The 12,016-nt window shown below is 35.7% G+C and overlaps 1 protein-coding gene across 7 annotated transcripts in view; it reads left to right on the top strand.

Annotated features, from left to right (window-relative positions):
* Positions 1-12,016, top strand: part of LOC105488765 (SET binding factor 2) — a 547,946-nt gene that overhangs the window by 227,854 nt on the left and 308,076 nt on the right. For all 7 annotated transcript variants that reach the window (XM_071075110.1, XM_071075112.1, XM_071075109.1 and 4 more), the window contains exon 3: positions 10,195-10,332. In XM_071075110.1, coding sequence (XP_070931211.1) covers positions 10,195-10,332 — 138 coding nt within the window. The remainder of the gene's footprint in view (positions 1-10,194; positions 10,333-12,016) is intronic.

Below are 12,016 nucleotides of genomic sequence, written 5' to 3' on the forward strand. Positions count from 1 at the left end.
TCTAGTCCTGCCAGTGTCACAAACTCTTTATAACCTTAATGTCTAACAGTCTTGGTTTCACTGTTTGTAGAATGAGTCTTGTGAGATATGGTTATATATAAAGTATCTTACCAACTAGAGAGATTATTATATTAGCACGTACCTTTTATTTGCAGATGGATGGCCTAATTGCAAATTATCTACTTCATACATTTTGGCAATTAAACAAGCAAGTAAACGAAGCAGGTGTTTGTAATGCATTAACGTATAGACTTTAGCAATGTCTAACAATTCCAGCCTTGCAACCTTGAAGTATAATTTGCTTATAGGTTATACTAAGTTCTTGAAGAAAAGTAGAGATAAACAAAGACAGAACATCCTGAAAAGGATTCCCCCATTGCCTGTTCCCAGACATGTTGTAACATTTTTATGGGCATGGTATGTGTGAAATGGTGAGGTCAAGGTAGAAGGGAGTTGTCAAAAACATACGTCATTGCTCATACACTCATGCATGTATGAAAACAGTATTATTTGTCCGATTATGTGGTATGTTTTGTCACTTCAAATATATGTGTTTTCTCAGTGACTTGAAAAAAGGAGGGCGCAATGTTAAGTCAGTCTGTTATGAAGTCAGTTCTAAACATTTTGGGTTTTGCACCTGTGATAGCTTTTTTTTTTTTTTTTCTGTTTGCCTATAAAGACACTGGGGAGAGAAAAATCCTGATTTTTATCCTGTTTGTTTAATGCTTATCATCCTGCTTACTATCTTTTAGTGACTACTCTCCAGCTGTCTAAACATTTTCCTCACGTTCCTGTCGGAAGTGTGACTTAAACCCAGGTTCAGGAATTGGGATGTCCACATCCTCATTGTTTATTTCTCTAACACATTTTTAGTTAAGAATGGAAAAGACTAAGCCAGCTAGCATTATTACATTTGAAACCCAAATTCTATGAGGAGTACTTCTCTTTAAATTGTGGGTTTGTATTCTTATACTTCAGAATCTATTATTGTTTAATCTTATGATACGGTGAATTTGAAAAAGAGTCATTTAACTGCAAGTTAGGGTCATTTCTTTTCATCCTTTGAAAAAGAATATTTGTAAACTGAATTGTGTAAATTATTGTTATATTTCTGACTATGTCTGTTAGTGTTTTGTTTTATTTGAGAATATAGAATTCAAAATATTCTGTAAAATGTGATTCTAATGGTATTTTTAAATGCACAGTATATTTAATGTCATTTACATGTGAAATAGAGAATCTCATATGTAACCAGTGTCTAGTTAACTATCTTGACAACCTCTCTGTCAAAAATGTGGTAAAAAAACATCTGACCAGGCCAACCGTTAATTACTATACTATTTGAGCTGTGGTCACATTAAGCTGAGTTTTGAAGAAGTCTGTTGGATCTGAAAATTGATCCTTGGAAATTCCCAAAAGTTTTAAGGGTAATACTTCCTAATCGCAGAATTATCTTATAGTGTAAGCTAACATATTTATGAGGCTATTTAAGTAACTAAGGTGGTCTTACTACCTAAACCCTCACATTCTTTTTTTGGATGTTATATGTTTATTATTTTCTATTAGAAGAAGGAATTTTCTTATAGGCTTTTTAAAAAGAGACACATTTCATTTAAAGGTTATACATTAAAACATGGCTCAATAGCAAAGGTCTTGGGAAATATTGAGAACCTATAATATTTCATTTCAAGAGATCATTTAATTTAGTCACAGTGCTATGGACATCTTTTGTTATTCTGTTATATTTTTCTTATATTGTCTGTGTGTGCAAAGCATTTGAGAAAAGTGGGCACATTAATAGTTATTTTTTCTAGTTTCAGGCAGCAAAATATCTCACTGCCCATTTAAGTAATAGATTTACTGTAGTTTCCCCCTTAATCCATGGTTTTGCTTTCTGTGGTTTTATTTATCCATGGTCAACTGAGGTACAAAAATATTAAATGGAAAATTCTAGAAATAATTCATTGGTTTTAAATTATGCACCATCTGAGTAGTATGATGAAATCTCACACTATCCCACCTGGGATATGCATCATCCCTTTGTCCAACATATCCACACCGTATACACTATGCATGCATTAGTCAGTAACCGTCTTATCTGATTTACCATCAGAAGGTCAATAGTAGCCTATAGCTGTGTCACTGTGTTTATGTCATTCACCTTTCATCTCATCACAAAGGCATTAAATCATCTCACATCATCACAAGAAAGGTAAGTATAATACAATAATACATTTTGAGAGAGACCCCACTCATATAACTTTTATTATAGTCTAATATCATAATTGTTATATTTTATTATTAGTTATTGTTCATCTCTTACTATGTATACTTATAAACTAAACATTATCATTGTTATGTATGTATAGGAAAAAACATAGTACATATAGGGTTCCATATACATACATACATACATAGTACATATAGGGCTCAGTATTATCCACAGTTTCTGGTAACCACTGTGGGATCTTGAACATATCCTCCAGGGTAAGAGGGGACTTATATGCCTATATGTATATGGTTATAAAAAGTTGCATTGTTATTTCTGTTAGGTAACTTCAATTTGAGAAGTCAAATATATTTGGTAGAATTAGAACTAAAATGAAGAGATTTTGCTTTTTCTTATTGAAAACCTGTAGTTTCTTTAAAAATGTGAAAATAAGCAGTCATCATTCTCTAGTGTATGTTTTTTGTACCATTTACCAAGCCTAGTGATTAGCTAATGATCATGAATGACAGACTTCTATGCAAATGGAATTATTTGCTGTTAATTCACAGAACTGATTCACTTTTTATCAGAGGGGCAGTTTGTGGTGGTGGTAGAACTGATGATGCAGGCTGTATCATTACATTATGTTATAACCCAAGCTCACATACTTCTTTCCTGATTCTGAGGCTCATTTTAGAAAATGATGTACCTTATTCACGAAAGAAGTTTGTTGAGAGAAAGTAAAAGGATTTTGAAAGATATTTTTGGCTTTTGTTGTAGCCTGATAAAACGTTCCAGTTCTACCAAGGATTATACCTTTCTATTACCCAAGCAGTTTAAGCCAAGGGTAGTTACATGTTAACACCCATTCTCATTAAAATAGCAGTTCCCATAATTTTAGTCTCAATACCCTTTATACTGTCACAAATTATTGAGAACTCTAAAAGAATTTTGTTTATGTGGTTTTATCAGTTCATTTATATATTAGAAATTACAACTAATTTTTTTTTTTTTTTTTTTTTTTTGAGACGGAGTCTTGCTCTTGTTGCCCAGGCTGGAGTTCAATCACGCGATCTTTGCTCACTGCAACCTCTGCCTCCCAGGTTCAAGCGATTCTCCTGTCTCAGCCTCCCAAGTAGCTGAGATTGCAGACATGTGCCACCACACCCAGCTAATTTTTATATTTTCATTAGAAGCGGGGTTTCACCATGTTGACCAGGCTGATCTCAAACTCCTGACCTCAATTGATCCACCCACTTTGGCCTCCCAAAGTGCTGGGATTACAGGCGTGAGCCATCGCACCCGGCCACAACTAAAATAATTTTTTAAAAAATTTTACCCACTTTTAAATAACAAAATCCCATTCCATGTTAACAAAAATACCATGTTTTTATGAAAAATAACTGTCTTTTCCAAAACAAAAAAAATACAGAAAAGAGTGATACTCTGTTACATTTTTGTAAATGTCTTTGATATTGGCTTCATAGAAGCAGCTGGATTCTCATACCTGCTTTTGCATTCAAGCTCTTGGATTTGATTTTTTTGGTTGAAGTATATGAAGCAAATCAAATCTCACAAATATGTCATTGGAAAAGTAAGGAGTATTTAGTAGCTTTTTCAGATAATTACGGATACTCTTCTTTATATACTGCTCCAATATCCAATGAATAGTAGTTTCTTAAAGGTTAATTACTGTGGAATTTATAACCACGTCTGTGAATTTTTTATATTGTTACATTAAAATCTGTTGGTGTACTGGGCACTTTGAATGGATCTTTCACATGCATGATTTTATATCATGCACTGGTCATTTGGCAAATATGGGTTTAGTGAGTTATATACAGCTTCCAAATATTGACACATGTCACTATATAATACTTAAAATATAACATTCACTAATAGTATAATATTTGTCATAGAAGTCTTAAAATATTGCAAAACTGTCAGGTACTTGAAAGCTCATATTTTATCATTGATAACAAATTTTCTTAGATCTTTATCTTGAAGTGACAGGCCCAGATGATTCATGTTGAGAAAATATCTGCCAAATACATGTCTGCCAAAATATGTTTGGCATATATAATGCCAGTTATAATGAAATTAAAATGTTTATTGCCTCATCAAGGGCCTTTTCAATTAAGACTGACTTTTTTATTGCAAATGTGCAGCTATAAAGAATACAGCAATTACTAGTATGGTTTGGTGCCACTGCTTTGATTCCTATTAAGACACAAGCAGTTTTACTCACAGGAAAGAAACAACCAATATCTCAGTTTTATTATGAAAATAATTTTGACATTGGGGACTCTTTTGATAGCTGCTATTCTAGAATAAAATAGGTTTATTGCAGTCACAAATAAGCCTGAGATATAGGGTTATAGAATTTAGTATAGATGGGTTGTTGAGAGAAAAATATATGGGTATCAAGGGCAATTTTTAATATCTGCAGGTTCCTAAGGGCTGACTGTGGGACTTGATTATCTGCAGATTTTGATATTAGTGAGGGGACCTGTAACCAATCCTCCACAGATACCAAGGGACACATAAAGACAATGATGTCGGTTTTTCTTTACCAGATTAGTATTAATAGATAAGAAGTTCTAGGGAAATACAGAGGAGAATAGGTTGTCATTATTATTGTTGTTGTTATTCATAATAAAGATGATTTTGGAGTATAGTAGAGGAACAGCCTGGCCTGATTCTTTGGTTTGGAGAGGGCTAGAGAAGCTAGGAAGTTTCAAAGAAGACTTCATAGAATAAATGATTCTTAAGTGATCAGTAATATTTTGAATAAATTGCTATTTTAAACTGAATATATAATAGAAATGTTTTTACTGATTTGCTAATTAAGGTACGGTTAAGCCTTTCTCTAGAGAAACTGTGAACATGATTAACATCCCTCTCCAAATGTAGGAAATCATGTCGATCTTATTTTCTGATGTCTCTAGACTCATACAAGGTAGGCAATGAGACAGTGAAAGCAGGAGCTAGTTTTGAAAAATGTCTGTGCAAAAGAGGAAAATGTCAAAGAGATGATGATAGAAACATGGGTTGGATCAAAGAGGGTCACGGTCATAATACCTAACATTTACATCCACTGGATTATATACCAGGGGCTTCTCTGAGCACTTTGCCATGTGTATGTAAGATCAGTTGAATGTATTTATGTAAGTCTACTTCTGGGCTTTCTGTTCTGTTTCGTTGATCTGTTTGCCTATTCTTTTGCCAGTACCACACTGTCTTATTTACTATAGCTTCCTGATAGGTCTCAAAGTTTGGTAGTGTCAGTCCTCCAACTGTTTTTCCTCAATATTGTATTGGCTATCCTGGATCTTTTGCCTCTCTTTATAAACTTTAGGATCATTTTGTTAATATCCATAAAATAACTTGCTGGGATTGCTTTTGGAATTATGATGAATATGTGGGTCAAAGTGGGATGAACTGACATTTTAGTCAGTATTGAGTCTTCCTTTCCATGAACATGGAATCTCTCATTTATTTAGTTCTTTGATTTCTTTCATCAGAGTGTTATAGTTTTCCTCGTATAGATCTTTTGCATATTTTGTTAGATTTATACCTAATTATTTCATTTAGTGGAGTGCTAATGTAAATGGTATTATATTTTTGCCTCCAATTCCACTTATTTCTGACATAAAGGAAAAGTGGTTGATTTTTGTATATTAACTTTGTACCTTAGAACTTGTTTTTGTTTTGTTTTGTTTTGTTTTGTTTGAGACGGAGTCTCCCTCTGTCACCCAGGCTGGAGTGCAGTGGCCGGATCTCAGCTCACTGCAAGCTCCGCCTCCCAGGTTTACACCATTCTCCTGCCTCAGCCTCCCGAGTAGCTGGGACTACAGGGGCCCACCACCTCGCCCGGCTAGTGTTTTGTATTTTTTAGTAGAGACGGGGTTTCACCGGGTTAGCCAGGATGGTCTCAATCTCCTGACCTCGTGATCCGCCTGTCTCGGCCTCCCAAAGTGCTGGGATTACAGGCTTGAGCCACCGCGCCCGGCCTTAGAATTTGTTTTTAATTGTTTATTAGTTCCAGGGGTGGTTTTTGTTTGTTTGTTTGTTTTGTCCTTTCAGATTATCTGTTTACACAATCATGTCATCTGTGAACAAAAGCAGTTTTGTTTCTTTCCTCCCAATATATATACTTTTTATTTCTTTTTCATTTTATTGCTTTAGCTAGGACTTCTAGGATAATATTAAGAAGCGTGGTGAGAGGGGCATCCTTAACTTTATTCCCCTGATCATTTGAGTTTTTCATCATTAAGTATGCTATTAGCCATAGGAGTTTTTTTTTTTTTTTTTTTTTAAAGATATTCTTTATCAAGTTGAGGAAGCTTCCCTCTACTTCTAGTGTACTGAGGCTATTTATCATCAATAGGTATTGGATTTTGTCAAATGCATTTTCTGTATCTATTGGTATGATCACATGATTATTCTTTAGCCTGTTGATACGATGTAATGGTTTAATTGATTTTTGAATGGTTAACCAGCCTTGCATGCCTGGGATGAATTCCACTTGGTTATGATATTCTTTTTATTCATTGTTGAATTCAACTTGCTAATATTTTTGCTTTTATGTTTATGAGCAATATTGGTCAATAATTTTTATTTCTGTAACTGTCTATATCTGGTTTTGGTATTAGTATAGTGCTGGCCTCATAGAATAAAGAAGGTATTCCCTTTGCTTCTGTTTTCTGAAAGAGTTTGCAGATAATTGGTGTACAGTTGTCCTTTGGAATCTGCAGGGGGATTGATTCCAAGAATCCCACACATATACCAAAATCCAAAGATGCTCAAATGTTTTATATTAAATGGTGTGGTATGTGCATATAACCCATGCATATCCTCCTTTATATTGTAAATCATCTCTAGATTACTTATGCCTGAGACAATGTAAATGTTATGTAAATAGCTACTACCTGGATTTTTATATATACTATTTTTATTGTTGTATTGTTATTTTTCTTTTTTTTTTTTCCAAATATTTTTGATCCATGGTTGATTGAATCCACAGATGTAGAACCCACAGATACAGAGGGCTGACTGTAACTTCTTCCTTAAATGTTTAAAAGAATCCACCAGTCAATTCATCTGGGCCTGGGGCTTTCTGTTTTGAAAGTTATTAATTATTCAGTTTCTCTGACAATATAGGACTATTCTGATTGTCCATTTCTTGTGTGAGTTTTGGCAGATTGTGTCTTTCAAGAAATTGGTACATTTCATCTACATTGTCACAGCTGTGGGCATAGAGTTGTCTGTAATATTCATTGATTATCTTTTAAAAGTTCATGGGAACTTTTGTGTGGAGGAAAAGTTAAATATTAAATTTGAACTCAATTGAACGTGGACACAAACAATGGTCACCAAGTCCTGGAACAGGTTGTGTGAGCCCCTTGAGGCGTTCTTCCAGCACTGTTTCAGAGAAATCTCTATTTCAATCTATTCCTATACCTTGGTTATTGAAAAGCAATAGGCTGGGTGCGGTGGCTCACACCTGTAATCCTGGCACTTTGGGAGGCCAAGGCGGGTGGATCACTTGAAGTCAGGAGTTCAAGACCAGCCTGGCCAACATTGCAAAACCCCATCGGTACTAAAAATACACGAATTAGCCGGGGACGATGACAGGCACCTGTAATCCCAGCTACTCAGGAGGCTGAGGCAGGAGAATCACTTGAACCCAGGAGGCGGAGGTTGCAGTGAGCCAAGATCGTGTCACTGCGCTCCAGCCTGGGCGACAGAGCAGGATTCATCCCCAAAAAAAAGAAAACCAATAGACAATCATAAAAACAAGTTGGCCTTTTTGTGTTCCTTGAGCACACTCACCAAGGGCCTTCGTGACTGGACCTCCTGCCAAACAACTCGTTACAAAAACAGCTAGGTTCCCACGCTGCGCCGAAGCTTCATGAGACCTCTCCTTGTCTGTGTACAGACAAGTGGCTGACTATGGTGCCCAGACTGTTGCTTCCCAGTCTGGTGGTTGTTAGAAACAAGTGCTCGGAGCCACAAAGTGAAACCAGCACTCAGGCAAAAAGCGTTCTCAGCAAGGCAATTTACTTCTGCCAAAGGGTGCTCCCTGCATCAGCCACGATTGCAAGAGCACACTGAACAAATAGGGTAGATGCGCAATTCGCAAGCGAGTGGGTAGCAATTGTTCTTCTGCTATGGCACAAGATGTGTCTGGACATGTCTGGGCAAGTTAGGGCACGGCAAGAGCAGGAGGGCTGCTTGCAGGCTAAAAACGAGAAATACAAGGAGATAGGGCCTTCGAACCAAGGACATTACACAATTAAACCCTTTGAAGAGGAATTCACCACCTCTGGCATGGTGAATCCTCCATAGTCTGGTGAGTGCGGTGTCCAGCTCTGGAGCCCAGGCTGTTGCTTCCCAGTTTGGTGGTGAATCCTCCATAGTCTGGTGGGTGTAAAGACATTTATCTCTTTTTCCCTTCTCCCCTTCGCATTGCAATTTGCTTATTATATCATTTGCTTATTATATCAATTTGCTTATTTTATTAGTTTGCTTATTGTATCATTTGCCTGTTAAATCTACATATGGGATAAAGCTTGTTTACCTTTAAAAGTATTGTGTGTGTGCCTTTTCTTCTCTCGCGGGTCTCCCGCCCAGAACAATCTGTACTGATATTCCCTCTTTCATTTCATTTGTTAGTAATTGGTGCCTTTTTTTTTCTTAATTAGCCTGGCTAGAGGCTTATTGATCTTTTCAAAGAAGCAGCCTTTTATTTTATTGATTTTTCTCTATTGATTTTCTGTTTTCAATATCATTGATTTCAATTTTAACTTTTATTTTCTTTATTTGCTTACTCTGGATGTAATTTGCTCTTTTCTAGTTTCCAAAGGTCAAAGCTTAGATTACTGACTTTAGATCTTTCTTCTTTTCTAATATGTGCATTCAGTGATATAAATTTTTCTGTAAGCACTGCTTTCACCACATCCCACAAATTTTGATGTTGGATTTTCATTTTCAGTTAGCTCAAAATATTTTTTAAATTTCTCTTGAGATTTCATCTTTGACTCATAATGTTATTTAAAAAGTATTATTTGGCTGGGTGCAGTAGCTCATGCCCATAATCCTGGCACTTTGGAAGACTGATGCAGGAGAATTGCTTGAGTCCAGGAGTTCGAGACCAGCCTGGACAATATGGAAAGACCCTTTATCTACAAAATAAAAAATAAAAAATATTAGCCAGATATGCTGGTAGTTGCCTGTGGTTCCAGCTACTCAGGAGGCTGAGATGGGAGAATTGCTTGAGTCCAGGAGGTTGAGGTTAAAGTGAGCTGTGATCATGCCACTACACTCTATCCTGGGTGACAGAACAAGACCCTATATCAAAAAAAAAAAAAAAAAAAAGTGTTGTTTAACCTCCAAGTATTTCTGGATTTTCCAGCTATCTGTCTGTTACTGATTTCTAGTTTAATTCTGTCATGGTCTAACAGCAGACATTGTATGATTTCTCTTCTTTTAATTTGTTAAAGTATGTTTTATGGACAAGAATATGGTCTGTCTTGCTGAACAATATATCTCTTTTTTTTGTAATGAATTGAAGACTCTCAGATTCATATGGAAATTTTAAAATAACTCTATTTTCTCTCAGTGATACATATTTTGCACTTGATTTCCAATTTATTCCATGATTTGTTCTCATAGTTAGGAGGGAGTCTTTCATTTTGATGTGGTGTTCCTACATATGCCAACCTAGGTCTCAGAAATGGCACCCAGAGTGGCATCTGTGGGAAATCTAGGCTGTCTTCATGAAATATATATGCACATTGGTGAAAGTTTTCAACATTATGAATCTGTACATGAACTTTTTTTTTAAATATTGGCTTTAGAGTCATACCTCATCAGGTAGGAATTTGTTAAAATGGGCAAACATTTAAAATTTCTCAGAGATTAACTACTAATTAACTTCTATTATTTTTAAATGTTACTTTTTTTTTTTCTATTTCATTTAGTTTTGTCAGCCTGGCGGGTGGCAACTGTCCAGAGAGAGGAAGCAGCCAACGTTCTTTGTGGTTGTCCTGACAGATATTGACTCAGATCGACATTACTGCTCATGCCTGACCTTCTATGAGGCAGAGATTAATCTTCAGGTACAAAAACCTTTACTAGCTAAAGTACAGTTGAAGGTACAACATTTAGGAATGTTTTTTATATGCCATATTTTTGTTAAAACTGCAAGTTTGAGTTTTATGGGCTAGCTTAAGAAGCATGTAGAAATTTTTATGTTTAAGGTTGGAGAGGAGAGCAACATGTTAAAATTACTTTCCAGATTTAATTGTCCTTTTTCGAAACATTGATCATAATCTAAATATTTCTAAAAATAGTGCATCCTTGAATTGGTTTATTAAGAATATTAATTTCTTCTCTTGGTGAACCTATGATTTTCCCTGCCAGCCCTTCTCCTGGGAGGTCTTTCATAGAATGTGGAACATTTACTCAAAATGTTTGCAAATCGTAATTACAATGCCTGACATTATTGTTTAGGCATCCAAATGTTAACTCATTCTTCTTAGGGGTAATGTTATCAACATGATCAGGCAGAAATTCATAAGCTAGAACTATGAAGACTTAGAAAATAATTGCCCTTTCAGACTATTGGTTGAGGTTCTTAATTTCACACTACTGGCTCTACTTTCTCTAAGCAGAAAGGAGTCATAACAAAGTATTTGGCAGCTTATGAAATTTTAGGGGTGAGGGACAAGCAGGGAACCAATTCTGGGTACTAGGAACAGCCCAGCTTGGTGCTAGTCTCATAGAAACCATATTCCTTCCACCTTTTACCACTTGGCACTTACGATGCTGGGTATACATCAGACATTATAACCTTCACCATAGTTGTGCTAGAATATCCATTCTCCTGCAGATATTCACACTGCTGACTTCTGCTTTAGTCTCACACTGCTGACTTCTTTTAAGTTTTACATGAGTTGTTTCTTTGGTGGAAGTAAGATTGCATACAGAGCCCATTTTGCCCCAAAAAATGAAGGGATTTTTTTTTGTTGCTGCTGGTGGTGGTGGTTTTTCTTTCCAGGCTCTATAATACAAGAAGGAAACTGTAAAGGGGATTTGGAAGATACTGAGTAAGTCAGTTTGCATAATCTGCTGTAGTTTCTGCTACATATAGAGTATCACTACTGGGGGGAAAAGATTGGCCTGCTTTCTGAAATAGCTTAACAAAGGAGTGTTTGGTAGTTTTGATTATGTTTATTAAACTCTAAGATCTGAATTTTTTGGATGCAGAAATCTGATTTTTGAGTAAGAGGAGACAAATTACCTTTCATGATGCAGACTCATTACTCAAGTTCATTAGACTGATGTATTAAAACCAACATGCTAGATTACTAATTTATAGAGAATGTGAAAAGTGCTGAAAATGCATATAGAACAAAATATGCATCATCAGCACGTTGTCTTCCTGTCACCAGATCTTAGTAGAAAGCCATATCAAAGTATGGACTTTTGATTATGGAATCAAACTAAGGGATATTTGATGTTAAATACTTAAAGACTATCAGACGAACATAGCCTGTTGCTTCTATTTGAAATCAGAGATTATGTTATCAATGGGGACAGAAAACTTTAAGTGTGATTTAAAGTCTCCTTTCCCCTGGATAATGTGTGGATGTATGTTGCCAACAAATAGCTAATCAACTTCTCATTTTGATCAATTCAATCTGAATAAGTTAGAGAGTGTTCTCTACCCAAGAACCACTTTGTCTCTTTTATTGGCCTTTCATTTCTCTGTTGATCTTTAGCATTTAAGTTAATGCTGAG

This window comes from Macaca nemestrina, chromosome 12 (genome assembly GCF_043159975.1).
Source record: "Macaca nemestrina isolate mMacNem1 chromosome 12, mMacNem.hap1, whole genome shotgun sequence".
NCBI classification, from domain to species: domain Eukaryota; kingdom Metazoa; phylum Chordata; class Mammalia; order Primates; family Cercopithecidae; genus Macaca; species Macaca nemestrina.